Source organism: Bufo gargarizans, unplaced genomic scaffold (assembly GCF_014858855.1).
Source record: "Bufo gargarizans isolate SCDJY-AF-19 unplaced genomic scaffold, ASM1485885v1 fragScaff_scaffold_350_pilon, whole genome shotgun sequence".
In the NCBI taxonomy this organism is placed as follows: Eukaryota; Metazoa; Chordata; class Amphibia; order Anura; family Bufonidae; genus Bufo; species Bufo gargarizans.
This window is the reverse complement of record NW_025334100.1, coordinates 45788-73770: the sequence shown is the minus strand read 5'-3', so window position 1 is coordinate 73770 and position 27983 is coordinate 45788. Positions and strand designations below refer to the sequence as shown.

The 27983-nt window shown below is 53.8% G+C and overlaps 1 protein-coding gene across 5 annotated transcripts; it reads right to left on the bottom strand.

The window, feature by feature from the left end:
- Positions 1–844: 844 nt before the first annotated feature.
- On the bottom strand, positions 845–22847 carry KREMEN2 (kringle containing transmembrane protein 2). 5 transcript variants are annotated; one of them, XM_044273039.1, is made up of 10 exons: positions 22141–22847; positions 21626–21708; positions 12152–12311; positions 8471–8562; positions 8264–8388; positions 2662–2815; positions 2257–2589; positions 2078–2179; positions 1588–1707; positions 845–1382 (listed from the first exon to the last, which is right to left on the bottom strand). In XM_044273039.1, the coding sequence occupies exons 2-10, from the start codon at positions 21678–21680 to the stop codon at positions 1321–1323; spliced, it is 1203 nt and encodes a 400-aa protein (XP_044128974.1). In that variant the 5' UTR covers positions 21681–21708; positions 22141–22847; the 3' UTR covers positions 845–1320. The 5 variants fall into 5 exon arrangements, with proteins under 5 accessions (XP_044128974.1, XP_044128973.1, XP_044128975.1 ...); XM_044273038.1 differs by having other exon boundaries at positions 22247–22847; XM_044273040.1 differs by having other exon boundaries at positions 1644–1707; positions 22247–22847.
- Positions 22848–27983: the final 5136 nt, after the last annotated feature.

Sequence of the window (27983 nt, the reverse complement as noted above, 5' to 3'; positions counted from 1 at the left end):
TATACAGTAATCTTAGCAGCCAAATACAAGGTCCCAACGTTTCGGTCGATGGACGACCTCTCTCAAGTGATCTCCGGTAACTTCACCGATGTACTCCGCACACAGCCTTCACAGGTCATGCAGCTTCCAGACAAAGCGAGATGGGAATACGAATACTGATTAAGACAGCATTGAAAAAATATTTTGGTGTGCCGTAGATCTACATACATATCAGGTCCTTAAGTGACGTCCACCAGCGCCGAACATGTACGGCAGGGGTCCTTAAGGGGTTAAATGTCTGGTTTTGCTCTGTTGTTATGTCTGGAAACTTGTTTTTGTCTGGAAAAACTGCTGTGTCATTGCCATTGAGCATCACTGAAGCAGTAATGTAAGTCTATGAGAGACGGAAAGTGTAACATTGTATCTGTTTGTGCTGAGCTTCTCCCCTCCACTCCTCCCACTAGAAGGTTCCAGTCTAGCTAGAGATGGTATAGAAGGAGAGCAGCCAGAGCGCCTAGTGTGCTGCAGAGAGACTCTGCCAGACTACTGAGTGACCAGAAGAAGATGCTGAGAGGAGGATGCTGAGCCACAGTGATACCAGCCTTCGCCTTTCCTCAGCATCAAACCCTTCTTCTGCCAGGGAGGAGACTGGAGAAGCCGGCCCTATGCCTCGTCTCAGGGAGGAGACTGGAGAAGCCGGCCCTATGCCTCGTCTCAGGGAGGAGACTGGAGAAGCCAGCCCTATGCCTCGTCTCAGGGAGGAGACTGGAGAAGCCAGCCCTATGCCTCGTCTGTATTGTTTTGCGCCTAAATTCCTCCAGTAAAGAAGCCCCCTGGTTTCTGCAGACCCTGACTCTCTGGACTTATTTCCCATTGGGGTGCTCCACACCTTACCATCCCTTCCAGAGAGGAGCAACACGTGGTGACACCTCAACGGTGTCCAGGGCACCTAGCATAACGTTGGGGCCACCCCAAACCTGGCCACTGCAATGACAAGCATTAAACAGCAACCAGTGTGCAAGTACCCCCTGCTCCTGAGTTCTGCAGGTGTCCAAAGCTGCTGTAGATCCTTGTCCTCTCAGGAGGTGAGACTGAGTACAGGTAGGTGTCCAGGCTGCAGGTGGTCCTTGTCCTCTCAGTAAGTTAGTACATGTAGGTGTCCAGGGCTGCAGGTGGTCCTTGTCCTCTCAGTAGGTTAGTACAGGTAGGTGTCCAGTGCTGCTGGAGGCCCTTTTCCTCTCAGAAGGTCAATACAGATAGGTGCCCAGGGCTGCTGGTGGTTCTGGTGGGCACAGCCGGGTACTTACAGCAGGGACTTCATAGACGACTGGTTCACACTGGTCAGGTCTCCGCACTGCGCCCTCTGGTGTCTGCACAGCGTGGAGCAACTGCAGGCCAGGAACCTGAGCAACAACAGGAGAGAGGTAAAACCCTTGGCCCCACAGACAGGAGATTCTCCCAAACCTCAGAGACAGGAGATGCTTCCCTCCGCAACCCCAGAGACAGGAGAAACCTCCTCAACCTCAGTGCCAGGAGACCCCTCCAATATGTACCCATTGTCACTACAGCACTCATCATGTACCTGTCACTACAGCACTCATCGTGTACCTGTCACTACACCACTCATCATGTATCCGTCACTACAGCACTCATTGGGTAGGTACCTCCACACTGAGTATCCAATGCCCAGGAGCAGGAGAGCGGAGCTGGCGGCCACGAGAAGCCAGACTGTAGAAGGAAGAGAACAGAAATTAGTGTTGCACCAGAAACACAGGGATAAGCGGCACCAGACCCCTCTAAATCTACTTATCTCCAGGTTAGAAACCTACGGGCAGATGAGGAATTGGATAGCGCTCCTAGTCGTTATGGTGGTGCTCAGTGGTAAATACTTCTGTAGAACAATGATACCACGGCACGCCAATGATTAGAATCGGTAACAGTGGTTTATTAGTTCCATCCAAGATTATATATAGACAGTGGCCAACGTTTCGGTCTAACCTGGACCTTATTGTCATCGATAAATGTTTAGAAGGAGGATGGCGCACTGGTGCAGTTATATAGTCGCGCGGGCAGACACTGTGCCCTCTCCACCACTCACTGTTCCTGTGCTGCTCACTCTCTGCTGGATGGCTTTCCTCTGCGGTGGGGGAAGATGTCATCCCGGAATATGGAACCACAGATGAGCGCAGGTGTCCCAGACCTGGGGAAGGCAGAATCACCTCATGAATACCATCCTGCGGCTCCCTACCACCCACCACTCCAGAGCACGCCACCTACCCCTGTACACCATCACGTATCCTGGGCCGCTGACCTCACGGTTGGACTGGAATGTTATCTGAAGATGGTCCGTCTGAAAGGTGATGTTGTTTGGAGGTTCTTGCCCTCCTCGAATTTGAAAAAGTAGTCTTCCACTTCTTCCATCCTTCAGGTCTAGGACATCATCAGGATCTGGGACATGAAAGGACTGGAAGTGTACCTGTATGGTCGTGCTGCCAGGGATGATGATGTCCCAGGCACACGAGCTGTCTGCGCTGTATTCATTTGGGAAGTCTGGTGAGTAGAGGACCCCAGCAGTGGAGGAGAAGTTTCCATGGCACGTCCCCACCCAGACTGCAGAGAAAGCAAGATACTTCACATGTGGACACTGCACATTGCTGCTGCTTCCCACGCCCGTCTACTCACCATTGTACACACTGAGCTTCCCGTCACCACCACAAAGCTCATTGGTCCTTCCGAAACAGATCTGGTCACACTGAGAACTGCTGACCTCCTGCAGAGCCGCCATCTCCGAAGAACTGCCGCAGAAGCATGCGTAGCCGGCCTCCAGCCCCGCGAACTGCCAGACAAGAGGAGGGATGATGGGAGATGTTATAGGCACTCTTCCACTTATGCCAAGAGACCATCGCTGCCGCACACACTCTCTGAGACCCAGCCATACAGTTACAGCCGATCCCCCATCTCCAGTCACGAGGGAAGGAGAAACTGGACAGTGCTTAGTAGACATGTGGAAGCAAGCTGAAACGGCATGGGGAGCAGTCTGCGAAGGGCATGGGGAGCAGTCTGCGAAGGGAATGGGGAGCAGTCTGCGAAGGGCATGGGGAGCAGTCTGCGAAGGGCATGGGGAGCAGTCTGCGAAGGGCATGGGGAGCAGTCTGCGAAGGGCATGGGGAGCAGTCTGGGAAGGGCATGGGGAGCAGTCTGGGAAGGGCATGGGGAGCAGTCTGGGAAGGGCATGGGGAGCAGTCTGGGAAGGGCATGGGGAGCAGTCTGGGAAGGGCATGGGGAGCAGTCTGGGAAGGGCATGGGGAGCAGTCTGGAAGGGCATGGGGAGCAGTCTGGGAAGGGCATGGGGAGCAGTCTGGGAAGGGCATGGGGAGCAGTCTGGAAGGGCATGGGGAGCAGTCTGCGAAGGGCATGGGGAGCAGTCTGCGAAGGGCATGGGGAGCAGTCTGCGAAGGGCATGGGAGCAGTCTGCGAAGGGCATGGGGAGCAGTCTGGGAAGGGCATGGGGAGCAGTCTGCGAAAGGGAATGGGGAGCAGTCTGCGAAAGGGAATGGGGAGCAGTCTGCGAAGAGCATGAGGAGCAGTCTGCGAAGAGCATGGGGAGCAGTCTGCGAAGAGCATGGGGAGCAGTCTGCGAAGAGCATGGGGAGCAGTCTGCGAAGGAGCATGAGGAGCAGTCTGCAAAGGGCATGGGGAGCAGTCTGCAAAGGGCATGGGGAGCAGTCTGCGAAGGGCATGGGGAGCAGTCTGCGAAGAGCATGGGGAGCAGTCTGCGAAAGGGAATGGGGAGCAGTCTGCGAAGGGCATGGGGAGCAGTCTGCGAAGGGCATGGGGAGCAGTCTGCGAAGAGCATGGGGAGCAGTCTGGGAAGGGCATGGGGAGCAGTCTGCGAAGAGCATGGGGAGCAGTCTGCGAAGGGCATGGGGAGCAGTCTGCGAAGAGCATGGGGAGCAGTCTGCGAAAGGGCATGGGGAGCAGTCTGCGAAAGGACATGGGGAGCAGTCTGCGAAGGGCATGGGGAGCAGTCTGCGAAGAGCATGGGGAGCAGTCTGCGAAGAGCATGGGGAGCAGTCTGGGAAGGGCATGGGGAGCAGTCTGGGAAGGGCATGGGGAGCAGTCTGGGAAGGGCATGGGGAGCAGTCTGGGAAGGGCATGGGGAGCAGTCTGGGAAGGGCATGGGGAGCAGTCTGCGAAGGGCATGGGGAGCAGTCTGCGAAGGGCATGGGGAGCAGTCTGCGAAGGGCATGGGGAGCAGTCTGTGCTGAATGGATGATGTCAGGATGTGAGAAGAAGTCGCTGTATGGATGATGTCAGGATGAGAGAAGTCGCTGTATGGATGATGTCAGGATGTGAGAAGAAGTCGCTGTATGGATGATGTCAGGATGTGAGAAGTCGCTGTATGGATGATGTCAGGATGTGAGAAGTCGCTGTATGGATGATGTCAGGATGAGAGAAGTCGCTGTATGGATGATGTCAGGATGAGAGAAGTCGCTGTATGGATGATGTCAGGATGAGAGAAGTCGCTGTATGGATGATGTCAGGATGAGAGAAGTCGCTGTATGGATGATGTCAGGATGAGAGAAGAAGTCGCTGTATGGATTGATTCAGGATGAGAGAAGTCGCTGTATGGATGATGTCAGGATGAGAGAAGTCGCTGTATGGATGATGTCAGGATGAGAGAAGTCGCTGTATGGATGATGTCAGGATGAGAGAAGTCGCTGTATGGATGATGTCAGGATGAGAGAAGTCGCTGTATGGATGATGTCAGGATGAGAGAAGTCGCTGTATGGATGATGTCAGGATGAGAGAAGTCGCTGTATGGATGATGTCAGGATGTGAGAAGTCGCTGTATGGATGATGTCAGGATGTGAGAAGAAGTCGCTGTATGGATGATGTCAGGATGTGAGAAGTCGCTGTATGGATGATGTCAGGATGTGAGAAGTCGCTGTATGGATGATGTCAGGATGAGAGAAGTCGCTTGTATGGATGATGTTCAGGATGTGAGAAGAAGTCGCTGTATGGATGATGTCAGGATGTGAGAAGAAGTCGCTGTATGGATGATGTCAGGATGAGAGAAGTCGCTGTATGGATGATGTCAGGATGTGAGAAGTCGCTGTATGGATGATGTCAGGATGTGAGAAGTCGCTGTATGGAGATGTCAGGATGTGAGAAGTCGCTGTATGGATGATGCCAGGATGTGAGAAGTCGCTGTATGGATGATGTCAGGATGTGAGAAGTCGCTGTATGGATGATGTCAGGATGTGAGAAGAAGTCGCTGTATGGATGATGTCAGGATGTGAGAAGAAGTCGCTGTATGGATGATGTCAGGATGTGAGAAGTCGCTGTATGGATGATGTCAGGATGTGAGAAGAAGTCGCTGTATGGATGATGTCAGAATGAGAGAAGAAGTCGCTGTATGGATGATGTCAGGATGAGAGAAGTCGCTGTATGGATGATGTCAGGATGAGAGAAGTCGCTGTATGGATGATGTCAGGATGTGAGAAGAAGTCGCTGTATGGATGATGTCAGGATGAGAGAAGTCGCTGTATGGATGATGTCAGGATGTGAGAAGAAGTCGCTGTATGGATGATGTCAGGATGTGAGAAGTCGCTGTATGGATGATGTCAGGATGTGAGAAGTCGCTGTATGGATGATGTCAGATGAGAGAAGAAGTCGCTGTATGGATGATGTCAGGATGTGAGAAGTCGCTGTATGGATGATGTCAGGATGTGAGAAGAAGTCGCTGTATGGATGATGTCAGGATGTGAGAAGAAGTCGCTGTATGGATGATGTCAGGATGAGAAGTCGCTGTATGGATGATGTCAGGATGAGAGAAGTCGCTGTATGGATGATGTCAGGATGTGAGAAGTCGCTGTATGGATGATGTCAGGATGAGAGAAGTCGCTGTATGATGATGTCAGGATGTGAGAAGTCGCTGTATGGATGATGTCAGGATGAGAGAAGTCGCTGTATGATGATGTCAGGATGTGAGAAGTCGCTGTATGGATGATGTCAGGATGAGAGAAGAAGTCGCTGTATGGATGATGTCAGGATGTGAGAAGTCGCTGTATGGATGATGTCAGGATGTGAGAAGTCGCTGTATGGATGATGTCAGGATGAAGAAGTCGCTGTATGGATGATGTCAGGATGAGAGAAGTCGCTGTATGGATGATGTCAGGATGAGAGAAGTCGCTGTATGGTGATGTCAGGATGAGAGAAGTCGCTGTATGGATGATGTCAGGATGAGAGAAGAAGTCGCTGTATGGATGATGTCAGGATGTGAGAAGTCGCTGTATGGATGATGTCAGGATGAGAGAAGTCGCTGTATGGATGATGTCAGGATGAGAGAAGTCGCTGTATGGATGATGTCAGGATGAGAAGAAGTCGCTGTATGGATGATGTCAGGATGTGAGAAGTCGCTGTATGGATGATGTCAGGATGAGAGAAGTCGCTGTATGGATGATGGCCTGATTGGAGAAGAAGTCGCTGTATGGAGATGTCAGAATGAGAGAAGAAGTCGCTGTATGGATGATGTCAGGATGAGAGAAGTCGCTGTATGGATGATGTCAGAATGAGAGAAGAAGTCGCTGTATGGATGATGTCAGGATGAGAGAAGTCGCTGTATGGATGATGTCAGGATGAGAGAAGTCGCTGTATGGATGATGTCAGGATGTGAGAAGTCGCTGTATGGATGATGTCAGGATGAGAGAAGTCGCTGTATGGATGATGTCAGGATGTGAGAAGTCGCTGTATGGATGATGTCAGGATGAGAGAAGTCGCTGTATGGATGATGTCAGGATGTGAGAAGAAGTCGCTGTATGGATGATGTCAGAATGAGAGAAGAAGTCGCTGTATGGATGATGTCAGGATGAGAGAAGTCGCTGTATGGATGATGTCAGAATGAGAGAAGAAGTCGCTGTATGGATGATGTCAGGATGAGAGAAGTCGCTGTATGGATGATGTCAGGATGAGAGAAGTCGCTGTATGGATGATGTCAGGATGTGAGAGTCGCTGTATGGATGATGTCAGGATGAGAGAAGTCGCTGTATGGATGATGTCAGGATGTGAGAGTCGCTGTATGGATGATGTCCGGATGAGAGAAGTCGCTGTATGGATGATGTCAGGATAGTGAGAAGAAGAGTCGCTGTATGGCATGATGTCAGGATGTGAGAAGAAGTCGCTGTATGGATGATGTCAGGATGTGAGAAGTCGCTGTATGGATGATGTCAGGATGAGAGAAGTCGCTGTATGGATGATGTCAGGATGAGAGAAGTCGCTGTATGGATGATGTCAGGATGAGAGAAGTCGCTGTATGGATGATGTCAGGGTGTGAGAAGTCGCTGTATGGATGATGTCAGGGTGTGAGAGAGTCGCTGTATGGATTGATGTCAGGATGAGAGAAGTCGCTGTATGGATGATGTCAGGATGTTGAGAAGTCGCTGTATGGATGATGTCAGGATGAGAGAAAGCGCTGTATGGATGATGTCAGGATGAGGAGAAGTCGCTGTATGTGATGAGTCAGGATGAGAGAAGTCGCTGTATTGGATGATGTCCGGGCTGAGAAGAAGTCGCTGTATGGATGATGTCAGGATGAGAGAAGTCGCTGTATGGATGATGTCCAGAATTAGCGAAGAAGTCGCTGTATGGATGATGGTTCAGGATGCGCGAAGTCAGCTGTATGGATGATTGTCAGAGCTGAGAGAAGTCGCTGTATGGATGATGTCAGGATGAGAGAAGTCGTCTGTATGGATGATGTCAGGATGCTGAGAAGTCGCTGTATGGATGATTGTCAGGATGAGAGAAGTCGCTGTATTGGATGATGTCATGATGAGAGAAGTCGCTGTCTGGATGATGTCAGGATGCGAGAAGTCGCTGTATGGATGATGTCAGGATGAGAGGAAGTCGCCTGTATGGATGATGTCAGGATGAGAGAAGTCGCTGTATGGATGATGTCAGGATGAGAGAAGTCGCTGTATGGATGAGTCAGGATGAGCAGAAGTCGCTGTATGGATGATGTAGGATGAGAGAAGTCGCTGTATGGATGATGTCAGAATGAGAGAAGTCGCTGTATGGATGATGTCAGGTGAGAGAAGTCGCTGTATGGATGATGTCAGGATGAGAGAAGTCGCTGTATGGATGATGTCAGGATGAGAGAAGTCGCTGTATGGATGATGTCAGGATGAGAGAAGTCGCTGTATGGATGATGTCAGGATGAGAGAAGTCGCTGTATGGATGATGTCAGGATGTGAGCGATATATACTGTACCGAGGCCTTTTTTTACCTCGTGGCCTTTTCGGCGACAGAACTGGATGCAGTTGTGGATGGTGAGTTTTTTGGATGTGCCACTGGCCCCGTTGAGGGCAGGAGGAGAGCCCCGATCCAGAAAGCAGCCCACGTAGCCTGGCACTGGAGACAGAGACGTAATCAGATGTGTGGGTCCGTGTTCATCTCAGTCATTTGGAAGGAAGGATTTTATGGGTGCACGTACTGTGGCATGATGGAATGTCGCAATACATCCAGTAGATCCCGTCTTCTGCCTCAGACACATAGCACCACGGCTGGACGTCAGAGTCAGGATTCCTGCAGAAGAGGACAGCGTTACTGAATGAGCCTCTCGAGCTCCACCACAGTGGTCATTGGTGGGTCTAATATCTCTGAGTATGGGGTCAATGCATTGCTGTGTGGGGCTCCTGGGCCATCGGGTGCCCCATCAGGGTGGTATCGCTTATGTGGCAGAAGGGTCTCTGGGCCCTCAGGCTCCTGGGCCATCGGGTGCCCCATCACTCCGTCCCTACAATGTGCTTTTTATAAGGGTGGTATCGCTTATGTGGCAGAAGGGTCTCTGGGCCCTCAGGCTCCTGGGCCATCGGGTGCCCCATCACTCCGTCCCTACAATGTGCTTTTTATAAGGGTGGTGTCTCTTATGTGGCAGAAGGGTCTCTAGGCCCTCAGGCTCCTGGGCCATCGGGTGCCCCATCACTCCGTCCCTACAATGTGCTTTTTATAAGGGTGGTGTCTCTTATGTGGCAGAAGGGTCTCTAGGCCCTCAGGCTCCTGGGCCATCGGGGGCCCCATCACTCCGTCCCTACAATGTGCTTTTTATAAGGGTGGTGTCTCTTATGTGGCAGAAGGGTCTCTGGGCCCTCAGGCTCCTGGGCCATCGGGTGCCCCATCACTCCATCCCTACAATGTGCTTTTTATAAGGGTGGTATCGCTTATGTGGCAGAAGGGTCTCTGGGCCCTCAGGCTCCTGGGCCATCGGGTGCCCCATCACTCCGTCCCTACAATGTGCTTTTTATAAGGGTGGTGTCTCTTATGTGGCAGAAGGGTCTCTAGGCCCTCAGGTTCCTGGGCCATCGGGTGCCCCATCACTCCGTCCCTACAATGTGCTTTTTATAAGGGTGGTGTCTCTTATGTGGCAGAAGGGTCTCTGGGCCCTCAGGCTCCTGGGCCATCGGGTGCTCCATCACTCCATCCCTACAATGTGCTTTTTATAAGGGTGGTATCGCTTATGTGGCAGAAGGGTCTCTGGGCCCTCAGGCTCCTGGGCCATCGGGTGCCCCATCACTCCGTCCCTACAATGTGCTTTTTATAAGGGTGGTGTCTCTTATGTGGCAGAAGGGTCTCTAGGCCCTCAGGCTCCTGGGCCATCGGGTGCCCCATCACTCCGTCCCTACAATGTGCTTTTTATAAGGGTGGTGTCTCTTATGTGGCAGAAGGGTCTCTAGGCCCTCAGGCTCCTGGGCCATCGGGTGCCCCATCACTCCGTCCCTACAATGTGCTTTTTATAAGGGTGGTGTCTCTTATGTGGCAGAAGGGTCTCTGGGCCCTCAGGCTCCTGGGCCATCGGGTGCCCCATCACTCCATCCCTACAATGTGCTTTTTATAAGGGTGGTATCGCTTATGTGGCAGAAGGGTCTCTGGGCCCTCAGGCTTCCTGGGCCATCGGGTGCCCCATCACTCCGTCCCTACAATGTGCTTTTATAAGGGTGGTGTCTCTTATGTGGCAGAAGGGTCTCTAGGCCCTCAGGCTCCTGGGCCATCGGGTGCCCCATCACTCCGTCCCTACAACGTGCTTTTTATAAGGGTGGTGTCTCTTATGTGGCAGAAGGGTCTCTGGGCCCTCAGGTGCCCCATCACTCCGTCCCTACAATGTGCTTTTATAAGGGTGGTGTCTCTATGTGGCAGAAGGGTCTCTGGGCCCTCAGGCTCCTGGGCCATCGGGTGCCCCATCACTCCGTCCCTACAATGTGCTTTTTATAAGGGTGGTGTCTCTTATGTGGCAGAAGGGTCTCTGGGCCCTCAGGCTCCTGGGCCATCGGGTGCCCCATCACTCCGTCTCTACAATGTGCTTTTTATAAGGGTGGTGTCTCTTATGTGGCAGAAGGGTCTCTGGGCCCTCAGGCTCCTGGCCAGTAGTCACTGCTACCTCTGCAGCCCCTACAGTGATGCCCCTTCCAGCAGCACAATGATGAAGTCTATCTGCCCGGGGTTCTAGCACATATATAGACTGGGCATGATGATGGCTGCTCGTGTTTATAGGGGGCAGGGATCAGGAATGAACGTTCTACTATTTGGGGGCCCACCATACGGATACATTCACACAGCAGCAAGATGCTACCAGATGATTGAATATAGGGGTTCCTGCATAGAGAAGGTAGGTCGTGGTGAGAAGAGGACACTGGTGGCTTTCCTCTATACCTAGAAGTCATCTCAGCTCTGGTCGTGTCTAGAATAACAAACTGGGGAGTTTCTTAGGTTTCTTATATGAACATTGGCTGGTTGAGGAGCTGTACATTGAATACCTGTATGTAGTGCAGTATGTGCCACTCGTGCAGGGGGTGGGAGGCTAGGGGGTCACCTTGCTCAGGGGCCCACTGGGGGATTCACCTGTACCCCTGTGGGCCAGTCCGAGCCTGGTTCTACCTTCATACGGTCAATCATCATCCCATGAAAGGCACTGATTAGGGTTGTAGTCTCCTCTCTGGAGGTGTTGGTTCAGATTCCTCCTCTTACACCATAAAGCCAATATTCGGACACCTCTTCCTGTAGGCATCAGATCTGGCAATGAATAACCTCAAATATCTGGGTTCTATAGGAAGACTGGAAGCCTCCAATCTACAGATTCTGGAAGGTCCTGGTAGTGGCCCTCCACCAGAGAGAGGAACAGGAGAGCATATCCTATAAATGCTAGCTCTTTGGGCTTATGGAGGTCAAGTGTTGACCTTGGATTCAGGAGACAATCACATCCTCAGTTAGAAGATATTTCCCTCCGTTCCTCCTGCTGGGCAGGAAAGACTCTAGTGCATTATCCTGTTTCTTTCCTGAGCTTCCTTGCATTCAACCAAACGATTATGTGGAAAGCTTTCTCCAGTGAATGTGGCGCCCCGGCACAAGGCCTCCTATATTACCACTAGCGACGGTGTGATTACATAACAGAATAAGGAGAGCCCCAGTCCTCATTAATGCCTGTTTGGAAGCCCCATCCATGGAAGAGCTCTGTCTCCTCTTGTACTTTCATTGATGGACCTTGAGCCTTATGACCCTCATTCTCCCTACAGAAGCACTGTGGAAGCACCACCAGGAGCAGCTGAACAGTAAGTGCATTCATCATATCATTCCCTCTGATGGTAGAAACATCTCTGAGATGAGCGATCCTTGATCTAGCCTCTCTGGATCCTTCTGACTACTAATGGGTCTTGACTAGCTTGACGAGCTCACATGGAGGACTGTACAGTCCCCTGAGAGATCCATGTCCTCAAACCCCGTAGAAGCTAGAGCTATACCATGTGCTTTCTTTCACGTCCTTTTTAAGTATTCAAGCGTCCTGGGGGGCCAATTGGCTCTAAAGCCTCCATACACATAGTGCTGTTGGCCAGACCTGCTGGTAGAGGCCGGTGGATTCAGCCGACACTCTAATGGGTAGATAAGCTGGCACCACACGTGTCTGGCAGCGGCACTCTCTGCTCTCCACCTAGAACGTGTAGAGGGGAGTGTAGCAGGAGTCAGGAGACCTGACTGTCAGCCGAGTCAACCTTCTGTGGCCAGGAGCAGTCCCACTGTGCCGCTCTCCACCACAGGACGGTTGTTATGGGCGCCATATTTTCTGTCTTGCAGGCGTTCTCTTTGCAGAATGTACATTTTTTAGGGACTGGGGATCCTGTTGTACCTGCAATGATTGTGGTTTCCAAGTCCCAGCTCCCCGGATGGATCGGACTGTGTGTTGTAGCGGTGCTGGATCGTCTGGTTCCAGTAAAGACAAGGAATCTTCTCGGCTCCAGCTTGGTTCACGGACCCCCGATAATCTCTCCCGTTTACCGTGAAACATTCTGATGGAGAAAAGAGCTGATGTCACCAAGAGGATAAGGTCTGTAGTGTAAGAGCGCTCACACTGCGGAGGTCTGTAGTGTAAGAGCGCTCACACTGCGGAGGTCTGTATGTGGTAAGAGCGATCACTACTGCGGAGGTCTGTACTTAAGAGCGCTCACACTGCGGAGGTCTCTACTGTAAGAGGCGGTCACACTGCGGAGGTCTCTACTGTAAGAGCGCTCACACTGCGGCGGCTGTACTGTAAGAGCGGTCACACTGCGGAGGTCTGTACTGTAAGAGCGGTCACACTGCGGAGGTCTGTACTGTAAGAGCGGTCACACTGCGGAGGTCTGTACTGTAAGAGCTCACACTGCGGAGGTCTGTACTGTAAGAGCGTCACACTGCGGAGGTCTGTACTGTAAGAGCGGTCACACTGCGGAGGTCTGTACTGTAAGAGCGGTCACACTGCGGAGGTCTGTACTGTAAGAGCGGTCACACTGCGGAGGTCTGTACTGTAAGAGCGGTCACTGCGGAGGTCTGTACTGTCAGAGCGGTCACACTGCGGAGGTCTGTACTGTAAGAGCGGTCACACTGCGGAGGTCTGTACTGTAAGAGCGGTCACACTGCGGAGGTCTGTACTGTAAGAGCGGTCACACTGCGGAGGTCTGTACTGTAAGAGCGGTCACACTGCGGAGGTCTGTACTGTAAGAGCGGTCACACTGCGGAGGTCTGTACTGTAAGAGTCTCACACTGCGGAGGTCTGTACTGTAAGAGCGCTCACACTGCGGAGGTCTGTACTGTAAGAGCGGTCACACTGCGGGTCTGTAGTAAGAGCGGTCACACTGCGGAGGTCTGTACTGTAAGAGCGGTCACACTGCGGAGGTCTGTACTGTAAGAGCGGTCACACTGCGGAGGTCTGTACTGTAAGAGCGGTCACACTGCGGAGGTCTGTACTGTAAGAGCGGTCACACTGCGGAGGTCTGTACTGTAAGAGCGGTCACACTGCGGAGGTCTGTACTGTAAGAGCGGTCACACTGCGGAGGTCTGTACTGTAAGAGCGGTCACACTGCGGAGGTCTGTACTGTAAGAGCGGTCACACTGCGGAGGTCTGTACTGTAAGAGCGGTCACACTGCGGAGGTCTGTACTGTAAGAGCGGTCACACTGCGGAGGTCTGTACTGTAAGAGCGGTCACACTGCGGAGGTCTGTACTGTAAGAGCGCTCACACTGCGGAGGTCTGTACTGTAAGAGCGGTCACACTGCGGAGGTCTGTACTGTAAGAGCGGTCACACTGCGGAGGTCTGTACTGTAAGAGCGGTCACACTGCGGAGGTCTGTACTGTAAGAGCGGTCACACTGCGGAGGTCTGTACTGTAAGAGCGGTCACACTGCGGAGGTCTGTACTGTAAGAGCGGTCACACTGCGGAGGTCTGTACTGTAAGAGCGGTCACACTGCGGAGGTCTGTACTGTAAGAGCGGTCACACTGCGGAGGTCTGTACTGTAAGAGCGGTCACACTGCGGAGGTCTGTACTGTAAGAGCGGTCACACTGCGGAGGTCTGTACTGTAAGAGCGGTCACACTGCGGAGGTCTGTACTGTAAGAGCGGTCACACTGCGGAGGTCTGTACTGTAAGAGCGGTCACACTGCGGAGGTCTGTACTGTAAGAGCGGTCACACTGCGGAGGTCTGTACTGTAAGAGCGGTCACACTGCGGAGGTCTGTACTGTAAGAGCGGTCACACTGCGGAGGTCTGTACTGTAAGAGCGGTCACACTGCGGAGGTCTGTACTGTAAGAGCGGTCACACTGCGGAGGTCTGTACTGTAAGAGCGGTCACACTGCGGAGGTCTGTACTGTAAGAGCGCTCACACTGCGGAGGTCTGTACTGTAAGAGCGGTCACACTGCGGAGGTCTGTACTGTAAGAGCGGTCACACTGCGGAGGTCTGTACTGTAAGAGCGGTCACACTGCGGAGGTCTGTACTGTAAGAGCGTCACACTGCGGAGGTCTGTACTGTAAGAGCGGTCACACTGCGGAGGTCTGTACTGTAAGAGCGGTCACACTGCGGAGGTCTGTACTGTAAGAGCGGTCACACTGCGGAGGTCTGTACTGTAAGAGCGCTCACACTGCGGAGGTCTGTACTGTAAGAGCGGTCACACTGCGGAGGTCTGTACTGTAAGAGCGGTCACACTGCGGAGGTCTGTACTGTAAGAGCGGTCACACTGCGGAGGTCTGTACTGTAAGAGCGGTCACACTGCGGAGGTCTGTACTGTAAGGGGAGTCTGTAATGTAATGCGCTCACACTGCGGAGGTCTGTACTGTACGAGCGGATCACACTGCGGAGGTCTGTAGCTGTAAGAGCGCTCACACTCTGCGGAGGTCTATAGCTGTAAGAGCGCTCACACTGCGGAGGTCTGTACTGTAAGAGCGGTCACACTGCGGAGGTCCTGTACTGGAAGAGGCTCACACTGCGGAGGTCTTACTGTAAGAGCGCTCACACTGCGGAGGTCTGTACTGTAAGAGCGTTCCACTACTGCGGAGGATCTGTAGCTGTAAAGAGCGCTCACACTTGCGGGAGGTCTGTACTGGAAGAGCGCTCACACTGCGGGCGGTCGTTACTGTAAGAGCGGTCACACTGCGGAGTCTGTACTGTAAAGAGCGGCTCACACGGCGGCGGTTCTGGTAACTGTAAGAGCCGGTCACACTGCTGGAGGTCTGTACTGTAAGAGCGCTCACACTGCAGGAGGTGCTGTACTGTAAGAGCGCTCACACTGCGGAGGTCTGTACTGTAAGAGCGCTCACACTGCGGAGATGTTCTGTACTGTAAGGAGCCCCCCCCCCCCCCCCCCGGTCACACTGCGGAGGTCTGTACTGTAAGAGCGGTCACACTGCGGAGGTCTGTACTGTAAGAGCGGTCACACTGCGGAGGTCTGTACTGTAAGAGCGGTCACACTGCGGAGGTCTGTACTGTAAGAGCGCTCACACTGCGGAGGTCTGTACTGTAAGAGCGGTCACACTGCGGAGGTCTGTACTGTAAGAGCGGTCACACTGCGGAGGTCTGTACTGTAAGAGCGGTCACACTGCGGAGGTCTGTACTGTAAGAGCGGTCACACTGCGGAGGTCTGTACTGTAAGAGCGGTCACACTGCGGAGGTCTGTACTGTAAGAGCGGTCACACTGCGGAGGTCTGTACTGTAAGAGCGCACACTGCGGAGGTCTGTACTGTAAGAGCGGTCACACTGCGGAGGTCTGTACTGTAAGAGCGGTCACACTGCGGAGGTCTGTACTGTAAGAGCGGTCACACTGCGGAGGTCTGTACTGTAAGAGCGGTCACACTGCGGAGGTCTGTACTGTAAGAGCGGTCACACTGCGGAGGTCTGTACTGTAAGAGCGGTCACACTGCGGAGGTCTGTACTGTAAGAGCGCTCACACTGCGGCGGTCTGTACTGTAAGAGCGGCTCACACTGCGGAGGTCTGTACTGTAAGAGCGGTCACACTGCGGGAGGTCTGTACTGTAAGAGCGCTCACACTGCGGCGGTCTGTACTGTAAGAGCGGTCACACTGCGGAGGTCTGTACTGTAAGAGCGCTCACACTGCGGAGGTCTGTACTGTAAGAGCGGTCACACTGCGGAGGTCTGTACTGTAAGAGCGGTCACACTGCGGAGGTCTGTACTGTAAGAGCGCTCACACTGCGGAGGTCTGTACTGTTAAGAGCGGTAACCTGCGGAGTCTGTACTGTAGAGCGCTCACACTGCGGAGGTCTGTACTGTAAGAGCGGTCACACTGCAGAGGTCTGTACTGTAAGAGCGCTCACACTGCGGAGGTCTGTACTGTAAGAGCGGTCACACTGCGGAGGTCTGTACTGTAAGAGCGCGTCACACTGCGGAGGTCTGTACTGTAAGAGCGGCTCACACTGCGGAGGTCTGTACTGTAAGAGCCGGTCACACTGCGGAGGTCTGTACTGTAAGAGCGGTCACACTGCGGAGGTCTGTACTGTAAGAGCGGTCACACTGCGGAGGTCTGTACTGTAAGAGCGGTCACACTGCGGAGGTCTGTTACTGTAAGAGCGCTCACACTGCGGAGGTCTGTACTGTAAGAGGTCACACTGCGGAGGTCTGTACTGTAAGAGCGGTCACACTGCGGAGGTCTGTACTGTAAGAGCGGTCACACTGCGGAGGTCTGTACTGTAAGAGCGGTCACACTGCGGAGGGTACTGTTACTGTAAGAGCGGTCACACTGCGGAGGTCTGTACTGTAAGAGCGCTCACATGCGGATGGTCTGTACTGTAAGAGCGGTCACACTGCGGAGGTCTGTACTGTAAGAGCGGTCACACTGCGGAGGTCTGTACTGTACGAGCGCTCACACTGCGGAGGTACTGTACTGTAGAGCGGTCACACTGCGGCGGTCTGTACCTGTAAGAGCGGCCACACTGCGGAGGTCTGTACTGTAAGAGCGCTCACACTGCGGAGGTCTGTTACTGTAGAGCGGCCACACTGCGGAGGTCTGTACTGTAAGAGCGCTCACACTGCGGAGGTCTGTACTGTAAGAGCGCTCACACTGCGGAGGTCTGTACTGTAAGAGCGCTCACACTGCGGAGGTCTGTACTGTAAGAGCGGTCACACTGCGGAGGTCTGTACTGTAAGAGCGGTCACACTGCGGAGGTCTGTACTGTAAGAGCGCTCACACTGCGGAGGTCTGTACTGTAAGAGCGGCTCACACTGCGGAGGTCTGTACTGTAAGAGCGGCTCACACTGCGGAGGTCTGTACTGTAAGAGCGGTCACACTGCGGAGGTCTGTACTGTAAGAGCGGTCACACTGCGGAGGTCTGTACTGTAAGAGCGGTCACACTGCGGAGGTCTGTACTGTAAGAGCGGTCACACTGCGGAGGTCTGTACTGTAAGAGCGGTCACACTGCGGAGGTCTGTACTGTAAGAGCGGTCACACTGCGGAGGTCTGTACTGTAGAGCGGTCACACTGCGGAGGTCTGTACTGTAAGAGCGGTCACACTGCGGAGGTCTGTACTGTAAGAGCGGTCACACTGCGGAGGTCTGTACTGTAAGAGCGGTCACACTGCGGAGGTCTGTACTGCGGAGGTCTGTACTGTAAGAGCGCTTCACACTGCGGAGGTCTGTACTGTGTAAGAGGGTCACACTGCATGGAGGGTCTTGCTACTGTAAGAGCGGTCACACTGCGGAGGTCTGTACTGTAAGCGCGGTCCCATGCGGAGGTCTGTACTGTAAAGGGGGGGGGGGTCACGCTCACACTGCGGAGGTCTGTACTGTAAGAGCGCTCACACTTGCGGAGGTCTGTTACTGTAAGAGCGGTTCACACTGCGGAGGTCTGTACTGTAGAGCGGTCACACTGCGGAGGTCTGTACTGTAACGAGCCGGTCACACTGCGGAGGTCTGTACTGTAAGAGCGCTCACACTGCGGAGGTCTGTACTGTAAGAGCGGTCACACTGCGGAGGTCTGTACTGTAGAGCGGTCACACCTGCGGAGGTCTGTACTGTAAGACGCGGTCACACTGCGGAGTTCCTGTACTGTAAGAGCGGTCACACTGCGGAGGTCTGTACTGTAAGAGCGGTCACACTGCGGAGGTCTGTACTGTAAGAGCGGTCACACTGCGGAGGTCTGTACTGTAAGAGCGGTCACACTGCGGAGGTCTCGTAACTGAAGAGCGCTCACACTGCGGAGGTCTGTACTGTAACTGCGGAGGTCTCTACTGTAAGAGCGCTCACACTGCGGAGGTCTCTACTGTAAGAGCAGTCACACTGCGGAGGTCTGTACTGTAAGAGCGGTCACACTGCGGAGGTCTGTACTGTAAGAGCGCTCACACTGCGGCGGTCTGTAGTGTAAGAGCGGTCACACTGCGGAGGTCTGTACTGTAAGAGCGGTCACACTGCGGAGGTCTGTACTGTAAGAGCGCTCACACTGCGGCGGTCTGTACTGTAAGAGCGCTCACACTGCGGCGGTCTGTAGTGTAAGAGCGGTCACACTGCGGAGGTCTGTACTGTAAGAGCGGTCACACTGCGGAGGTCTGTACTGTAAGAGCGCTCACACTGCGGAGGTCTGTACTGTAAGAGCGGTCACACTGCGGAGGTCTGTACTGTAAGAGCGGTCACACTGCAGAGGTCTGTACTGTAAGAGCGGTCACACTGCGGGGGTCTCTCCTATATTATGGGGGTTCTCTTGGTCTGCGTCAGTAGGGTTGTCGTTGGACGTCACGTGACTGGAGATTTCCGGGGATGTTCTGGGTGATGCCACCATCCTCAGCTTCACCAGTGGGAGCAGCTGTCCCCGCCGACCCTTCACCAGTGGGAGCAGCTGTCCCCGCCGACCCTTCACCAGTGGGAGCAGCTGTCCCTGCCAACCCTTCACCAGTGGGAGCAGCTGTCCCCACTGACCCTTCACCAGTGGGAGCAGCTGTCCCCACCGTCCCTTCACCAGTGGGAGCAGCTGTCCCCGCCGACCCTTCACCAGTGGGAGCAGCTGTCCCCGCCGACCCTTCACCAGTGGGAGCAGCTGTCCCCACTGACCCTTCACCAGTGGGAGCAGCTGTCCCCACCGTCCCTTCACCAGTGGGAGCAGCTGTCCCCGCCGACCCTTCACCAGTGGGAGCAGCTGTCCCCGCCGTCCCTTCACCAGTGGGAGCAGCTGTCCCCGCCGTCCCTTCACCAGTGGGAGCAGCTGTCCCCGCCGACCCTTCACCAGTGGGAGCAGCTGTCCCCGCCGACCCTTCTCCAGTGAGAGCAGCTGTCCCCACCGACCGTTCACCAGTGGAAGCAGCTGTCCCCGCCGACCCTTCACCAGTGAGAGCAGCTGTCCCCGCCGACCCTTCACCAGTGGGAGCAGCTGTCCCCGCCGACCCTTCACCAGTGGGAGCAGCTGTCCCCGCCGACCCTTCACCAGTGGGAGCAGCTGTCCCCGCCGACCCTTCACCAGTGGGAGCAGCTGTCCCCGCCGACCGTTCACCAGTGGAAGCAGCTGTCCCCTCCGTCCCTTCACCAGTGGGAGCAGCTGTCCCCACCGTCCCTTCACCAGTGGGAGCAGCTTTCCCCACCGTCCCTTCACCAGTGGAAGCAGCTGTTCCGCCGACCCTTCACCAGTGGGAGCAGCTGTCCCCACCGACCCTTCACCAGTGGGAGCAGCTGTCCCCGCCGACCCTTCACCAGTGGGAGCAGCTGTCCCCACCGTCCCTTCACCAGTGGGAGCAGCTGTTCCGCCGACCCTTCACCAGTGGGAGCAGCTGTCCCCACCGACCCTTCACCAGTGGGAGCAGCTGTCCCCGCCGACCCTTCACCAGTGGGAGCAGCTGTCCCCGCCGACCCTTCACCAGTGGGAGCAGCTGTCCCCGCCGACCCTTCACCAGTGGGAGCAGCTGTCCCCGCCGACCCTTCACCAGTGGGAGCAGCTGTCCCCGCCGACCCTTCACCAGTGGGAGCAGCTGTCCCGCCGACCCTTCACCAGTGGGAGCAGCTGTCCCCGCCGACCCTTCACCAGTGGGAGCAGCTGTCCCCAGCCGACCGTTCACCAGTGGAAGCAGCTGTCCCCACCGTCCCTTCACCAGTGGGAGCAGCTGTCCCCACCGTCCCTTCACCAGTGGGAGCAGCTTTCCCCACCGTCCCTTCACCAGTGGAAGCAGCTGTTCCCGCCGACCCTTCACCAGTGGGAGCAGCTGTCCCCACCGACCCTTCACCAGTGGGAGCAGCTGTCCCCGCCGACCCTTCACCAGTGGGAGCAGCTGTCCCCACCGTCCCTTCACCAGTGGGAGCAGCTGTTCCGCCGACCCTTCACCAGTGGGAGCAGCTGTCCCCACCGACCCTTCACCAGTGGGAGCAGCTGTCCCCGCCGACCCTTCACCAGTGGGAGCAGCTGTCCCCGCCGACCCTTCACCAGTGGGAGCAGCTGTCCCCGCCGACCCTTCACCAGTGGGAGCAGCTGTCCCCGCCGACCCTTCACCAGTGGGAGCAGCTGTCCCCGCCGACCCTTCACCAGTGGGAGCAGCTGTCCCCGCCGACCCTTCACCAGTGGGAGCAGCTGTCCCCTCCGACCCTTCACCAGTGGAAGCAGCTGTTCCGCCGACCCTTCACCAGTGGGAGCAGCTGTCCCCGCCGACCCTTCACCAGTGGGAGCAGCTGTCCCCGCCGACCCTTCACCAGTGGGAGCAGCTGTCCCCGCCGACCGTTCACCAGTGGTAGCAGCTGTCCCCACCGTCCCTTCACCAGTGGGAGCAGCTGTCCCCACCGTCCCTTCACCAGTGGGAGCAGCTTTCCCCACCGTCCCTTCACCAGTGGAAGCAGCTGTTCCGCCGACCCTTCACCAGTGGGAGCAGCTGTCCCCACCGACCCTTCACCAGTGGGAGCAGCTGTCCCCGCCGACCCTTCACCAGTGGGAGCAGCTGTCCCCACCGTCCCTTCACCAGTGGGAGCAGCTGTTCCGCCGACCCTTCACCAGTGGGAGCAGCTGTCCCCACCGACCCTTCACCAGTGGGAGCAGCTGTCCCCGCCGACCCTTCACCAGTGGAGCAGCTGTCCCCGCCGACCCTTCACCAGTGGGAGCAGCTGTCCCCGCCGACCCTTCACCAGTGGGAGCAGCTGTCCCCGCCGACCCTTCACCAGTGGGAGCAGCTGTCCCCGCCGACCCTTCACCAGTGGGAGCAGCTGTCCCCGCCGACCCTTCACCAGTGGGAGCAGCTGTCCCCTCCGACCCTTCACCAGTGGAAGCAGCTGTTCCGCCGACCCTTCACCAGTGGGAGCAGCTGTCCCCGCCGATCCTTCACCAGTGGGAGCAGCTGTTCCGCCGACCCTTCACCAGTGGGAGCAGCTGTCCCCGCCGACCCTTCACCAGTGGGAGCAGCTGTCCCCGCCGACCCTTCACCAGTGGGAGCAGCTGTCCCCGCCGACCCTTCACCAGTGGGAGCAGCGTCCCCGCCGACCCTTCACCAGTGGGAGCAGCTGTCCCCGCCGACCCTTCACCAGTGGGAGCAGCTGTCCCCGCCGACCCTTCACCAGTGGGAGCAGCTGTCCCCGCCGACCCTTCACCAGTTAGTATTATGGTGTCAGGCCCAGAGGGTGGAGCGCTCTGTGCAGCCTGGACTTCTGGTAATGAAGTGTCAGCTCTTGGGCTCAGCTCCTATTTCCAGCATTACTATGAGATTCGAGAGCCCGACCTGGAGAGACCTGCAGCCTCCCAGCGAAACTCCCACTTCAAAGGGGTCCCGGGCAGGAGGAGCAGCCGTCTGAGCACGCCAAGACCCCCGGGCAAGAAGCCGATGTAAGGACAGATGACATGAGGAGACTGCACGCGTGATTAACCCCTTCACAACTGACGGATCACACACCTGGCACAGAAGGCTCCGACCTCACAGCAACCAGCAATCCCAGGAGCAGCAGCATCTTCTGAGACAGACCCCAGAGGGGCCTCCTGCAAGAGACAGCCCAGAAAATAAGATTAGACTGGCAGGAGTATCAAGAAAGGCCCCCAGAATAGGGACCATACCAGAAGGAGACCCCTGGACTATACAGACTGCCCTAAAGAGACGAGACCCCCAAACCATACAGACTGTTCTAAAGAGACGAGACCCCCAAACCATACAGACTGTTCTAAAGAGACGAGACCCCCGGACTATACAGACTGCCCTAAACAGGCAAGACCGCCAAACTATACAGACTGCTCTAAAGAGACGAGACCCCCGGACTATACAGGCTGTTCTAAAGAGACGAGACCCCCGGACTATACAGATTTCTCTAAAGGGACAGACTACAGAGATATGTGACTAGCTCTCAGCCAGGAGACTGTCCTGAAGAGAATGGCTAGAAAAATGTGGAGAAAGATTCCCAACCTGGAGAGACTGACCTGTTGTGCAGTGAGAGACTACAGTGTGGAGGTCCCTGGTGAGAGATCCTCAGTGTGGAGACTGCTGGTGAGTCACCCTGGAGATGTTAGTGTGGAGACCACTGACCTTCAGTGTGGAGACTGCTAGTTAGAGACTCTGGAGTGAAGATCCCTGGAGAGAGACCCTCAGTGCGGAGACTGCCGGGGAGAGACCCTCAGTGCGGAGACTGCCGAGGAGAGATCCTCAGTGCGGAGACTGCCGGGGAGAGACCCTCAGTGCGGAGACTGCCGGGGAGAGACCCTCAGTGCGGAGACTGCCGGGGAGAGACCCTCAGTGCGGAGACTGCCGAGGAGAGATCCTCAGTGCGGAGACTGCCGGGGAGAGACCCTCAGTGCGGAGACTGCCGGGGAGAGACCCTCAGTGCGGAGACTGCCGGGGAGAGAACCTCAGTGCGGAGACTGCCGGGGAGAGACCCTCAGTGCGGAGACTGCCGGGGAGAGACCCTCAGTGCGGAGACTGCCGGGGAGAGACCCTCAGTGCGGAGACTGCCGGGGAGAGACCCTCAGTGCGGAGACTGCCGGGGAGAGATCCTCAGTGCGGAGACTGCCGGGGAGAGACCCTCAGTGCGGAGACTGCCAGGGAGAGATCCTCAGTGCGGAGACTGCCGGAGAGAGACCCTCAGTGCGGAGACTGCCGGGGAGAGATCCTCAGTGCGGAGACTGCCGGAGAGAGATCCTCAGTGGAGAACCGTTGCTCTACTTCCAGGACTCTTATAATGCAAGAAGCTGCTGCAGGCGACTCATGTCTCTACCTGTCCTCTCTACCTGCAGGCGGGTGTCTCTCAGTGTCAGCAGCTGTCTCTACCTGTCCTCTCCACCTGTAGGAAGTTGTCTCATCTCTACCTGCAGGCGGGTGTCTCTCAGTGTCAGCAGCTGTCTCTAGCTGTCCTCTCCTCCTGTAGGGTCTCATCTCTACCGGCAGGTCGACAGTCACAGAGGTTTGACCTCCTTGGTGCTGTCACATTCATAGGCCCAAAGAAAAAAATGTAATGATGGCTGCTCCCCATCATTTTCATAATCTGCAACATATTAAAATGGGTATGACACCCCGTCTATGACTCCTCTCTGACACCCCGTCTATGACTCCTCTCTGACACCCCTTCCAGGACGCCTCCTCCATGACCTCTTCTCTGTGACACCCCTTTATGACACCTGCAGTGACCAGGTTTGCAGTGGCCCCAGTGCTACGCTGCATCCCATCGAGGTGTCACCACGTGTTGCTGCTCTCCGGAAGAGATGGTGCACCCCAATGGGAAATAAGTCCAGAGAGTCAGGGTCTGCAGTAACCAGTGAAGGAACGAGGCATAGGGCTGGCTTCTCCAGTCTCCTCTCTGAGACGAGGCATAGGGCCGGCTTCTCCAGTCTCCTCTCTGAGACGAGGCATAGGGCTGGCTTCTCCAGTCTCCTCCATGAGATGAGGCATAGGGCCGGCTTTGACTCCTCCTCTATGACATTTCCTCTTTGACTCCTCCTCTATGACATTTCCTCTTTGACTCCTCCTCTATGACATTTCCTCTTTGACTCCTCCTCAATGACACCACTTCTGACTCACTTCAAAAACACACTGAACCCACATATATCTTCTATTAAATGCTTTATTCAAAATTTTTTGTCCGTTCATTATTTTATAACATGAGCTCATCATTTAGGAAATAGTCCGCACTTTACATACAGTCCATTGTGTAAAAGGGTCACATCGAAGCTCAGCGCGCCCAGCAGACATGTAGCAGATACGTTTCGGAGGTCCATCCCCTTTGTCAAGCATGTATTCTAAGTTGCTACCAGAGTTGAAACACTCTTAATCTACCTATTTCCCCAAGTGTTACTGATCACAGCAATTATTACAAGGAGGTATCCCCCACGGCAACCGCTACCTACAGAAGGACACTGAGGGGGCAACATTCATTTAACCCTTTCGGGCTCATTGAGTCAAGTTTCACTATCCAGTAAACTTCACATTGTAAAAGACGACTTTATTGTTGAGTATAGTCATTGCAAAACACCTCCCCCTCTACTCCTCCGCCGACTCTTCCTCCACCACTCCCCCGCCGACTCTTCCTCCACCACTCCCCCGCCGACTCTTCCTCCACCACTCCCCCGCCGACTCTTCCTCCACCACTCCCCCGCCGACTCTTCCTCCACCACTCCCCCGCCGACTCTTCCTCCACCACTCCCCCGCCGACTCTTCCTCCACCACTCCCCCGCCGACTCTTCCTCCACCACTCCCCCGCCGACTCTTCCTCCACCACTCCCCCGCCGACTATTCCTCTACCACTCCTCCACCGACTCTTCCTCCACCACTCCGCACCCCCAAAGGCTTGCATCTGTTGTGATAACCTGAAGGTGACTGGGATTCCAGGAAACCCCTTTCCTCAGATGATCTGGATTTACCCATAACCGAATTCGAATCATTTGCTCCCAACTTCAGTTCCAACTCCCTAGTAACCATTGCTGGAGTATCCTAGTGTGGACTGGGCCCATTTTACCTGCGGGATGCATGATGTTAGCGTGCCCAGCAGTTTCATAGCCTCCCTGATCATACACGCTGAAGGCCTCTAGAAGCTTGAAACTTTCTGGGTAGGAAGAAAGGTTTTCTGAAGAATGGAATCTAAGCGAACCCCTAAAAAGGTTAAACTTTGGGCTGGACAAGGGTTTGATTTTTTCCAATTCATCACCCAGCCTGTAACTAAGGCGTCTGACAGGTTTGGAACAGATTGCGTTCTAGACTCTTTTGAGCTTCCTACAATGAATTGGGGTTACTCTGAAAACGTTTATGGTGAAGGAAGACGAAAAGAACTATCGTAACCTTTAGAGAAAATATTTAGAAGAGCTTTAGTCTTCCTCCCACCTGAGATGCACCCTTTCTACCCCGGGCCAGTTTTCACCTTCCTGCCCCGGCCATTTTTTGAAAATCTGACACAGGTCACTTTATGTGGTAATAACTTTGTAACACTTATTAATCCAGGCCATTCTGAGACTGTTTTCTGGTGACACATTGTACTTCATGATAGTCATACATTTGAGTCAATATATTTCACCTCTATGAAAAAAAATCCCAAATTTACCCAAAAATGTATTTCTCTGCCTTTAAAACAGAAAGTGATACCTCATAAAATATGTATTACTTAACATTCCCCAGACGTCTACTTTAGGTTGGCATTATTTTTTAAATGTCATTTTATTTTTTTAGGACGTTAGAGGCTTAGAAGTTTAGAAGCAAATCTTAACATTTTTGAGAACATTTCCAAAACCCACTTTTTAAGGAGCAGTTCAGGTCTGAAGTCACTTTGTGGGGCTTACATAGTGGATACCCCCATAGATGACCCCACTCAAGCTACTCAAAACTGATTCTACAAACTTTGTTAACCCTTTAGGTGTTCCACAAGAATTAAAGGAAAATGGAGATGAAATTTCACTTTTTTGGCAGATTTTACATTTTAATCTATTTTCTTTTCTTTAACGCATCGAGGGTTAACAGCCAAACACAACTCAATATTTATTACCCGTATTCTGCAGTTTACAGACACCCCCACATGTGGTCAGTAACTGCTGTACGGGCACACGGCCGGGCGCAGAAGGGAAGGAGCGCCGTATGGTGTTTGGAAGGCAGATTTTGCTGGACTGGTTTTTAGATGCCATTTCCCATTTGAAGCCCCCCTGATGCACCTAATAGTAGAAACTCACAAAAAGGGAACCCATTTTGGAAACTAGGGGAAAGGGGCCAGTTTTATTAGTACTATTTTGGGGTACATATGATTTTTAATTGCTCTATATTATGTTTTTGTGGAGCAAGGTAACCAAAAATAGCTGTTTTGGCACAGTTTTTCTTTTTTACAACAGTCATCTGATGGAGTAGACCAGGTGCTAGTTTTATAGAGCAGTTGCTTGATATCAAATATGGCTACTTTGTTTGTTTCAGTTTTACATAATAAAGCATTTTTGAAAACAAAAAATATGTTTTTGTGTCTATTTTCCGAACACCTTATTATTTTTATTTTCTGCCGATCGTCTTGTGGAGGGGCTTGTTTTTTGCAGGAAGAGTTGACGTTTTTGTTGGCACCATTTTGGGGTACATATGATTTTTTGATCATCCATTATTACACTTTATGGGGCAAGGTGACCCCAAAAAATTGGTAATTGTGTCACAGTTTTTTTTTTTTTTCTCGCCTTCACCTGAGGGGTTCGGTCATATGTTTTTATAGAGCAGATCGTTATGGAAACTGACACCTAATATGTACACTTTATTATTTACGTTTTACACAATAGAATTTTTGTCTCCATATCCTGCGAGCCGTAGCTTTTTTATTTTTTGACCAATTGTCTTAGGTAGGGTCTCCTTTTTTGCGGGATGAGGTGACGGGTTGATTGGTGCTATTTTGGGGGGCATACGGCTTTTTAATTGCTTGGTGCAATTTATGTGATGTAAGGTGACAAGAAAATAGCTTTTTTGGCACCGTTTTTATTTTCTTACGGTGTTCCCCGAGGGGTTAGGTCATGTGGTATTTTTATAGAGCAGGTTGTTACGGACGCAGCAATACCTAATATGTCTACTTTTTATTTATTTCACTTTAGCAAAATAATAGTTTTGAAGAAAAAAAAAAAAAAGCTTGTTTTCTTTCTTTTTTGAGCGATTTCCTTAGGTAGGGGCTGATTTTTTGCTGGGATGAGGTGACGTTTTTTGGAATCATTTTGTGGGACATACGCCTTTTTGATCACTTGGTGTTGCACTTTTTGTGATGTAAGGTGACAAAAATAGCTTTTTTGTCACAGTTTTGATTTTTTTTTATGGTGTTCATCAGACGGAGTAGATCATGTGATATTTATAGAGCCGGTCGTTACGTACGCTGCAATACCCAATATGTTTTTTTTTTTTAAATATAAAATCACAGGAAAAGGAGCGTTTTTCCTTTTTTTACCATTTTTATTTATAAAAAAACACTTTTTTAAACTTTAACTTTTGGGGGTCTAATCCCCTCTGCAATGCATTAGAATACATCTGTATTGTAATGCATTGCCTGTTAGTGTATTACACAGTCATACACTAACAGGTTGCCTACGAGACGGGCCTAGGGCTGGACAGGTTGCCCACGAGACGGGCCTAGGGCTGGACAGGTTGCCCACGAGACGGGCCTAGGGCTGGACAGGTTGCCCACGAGACGGGCCTAGGGCTGGACAGGTTGCCCACGAGACGGGCCTAGGGCTGGACAGGTTGCCCACAAGACGGGCCTAGGGCTGGACAGGTTGCCCACAAGACGGGCCTAGGGCTGGACAGGTTGCCCAGAAGACGGGCCTAGGGCTGGACAGGTTGCCCACGAGACGGGCCTAGGGCTGGACAGGTTGCCCACGAGACGGGCCTAGGGCTGGACAGGTTGCCCACGAGACGGGCCTAGGGCTGGACAGGTTGCCCACGAGACGGGCCTAGGGCTGGACAGGTTGCCCACGAGACGGGCCTAGGGCTGGACAGGTTGCCCACGAGACGGGCCTAGGGCTGGACAGGTTGCCCACGAGACGGGCCTAGGGCTGGACAGGTTGCCCACGAGACAGGCCTGGACAGGTTGCCCACGAGACAGGCCTGGACAGGTTAACGGGAACAGCCGGTCCCCTTCAGCTGATCAGGTTGGCGCAGCTCCTGCCTGATCAGCGGGCCGTAATAGTACGGTGCTGGGCGGCAAGTCACGTCCCGCTGTGCGTACTATTACGGCGCTGGTTGGGAAGGGGTTACACAAGCACCCTCTGCCTCTCCCAATCTTCTGACCTTTCCCTCTGGACCACTGTCCTTCTCTATCAGATCTTTTGGACTGGAA

Bases quoted from the DNA above. Each gene is read 5' to 3' on its own strand.
- KREMEN2 (XM_044273039.1), bottom strand. From the start codon at position 21,680: ATGCTGCTGCTCCTGGGATTGCTGGTTGCTGTGAGGTCGGAGCCTTCT. The intron at 8,563-12,151 runs GTACAACAGGAT...CCTCTTCTGCAG, and splicing joins GGAAACCACAATCATTGCAG to GAATCCTGACTCTGACGTCC. The intron at 2,590-2,661 runs GTGAGTAGACGG...CTTTCTCTGCAG, and splicing joins GAAGCTCAGTGTGTACAATG to TCTGGGTGGGGACGTGCCAT.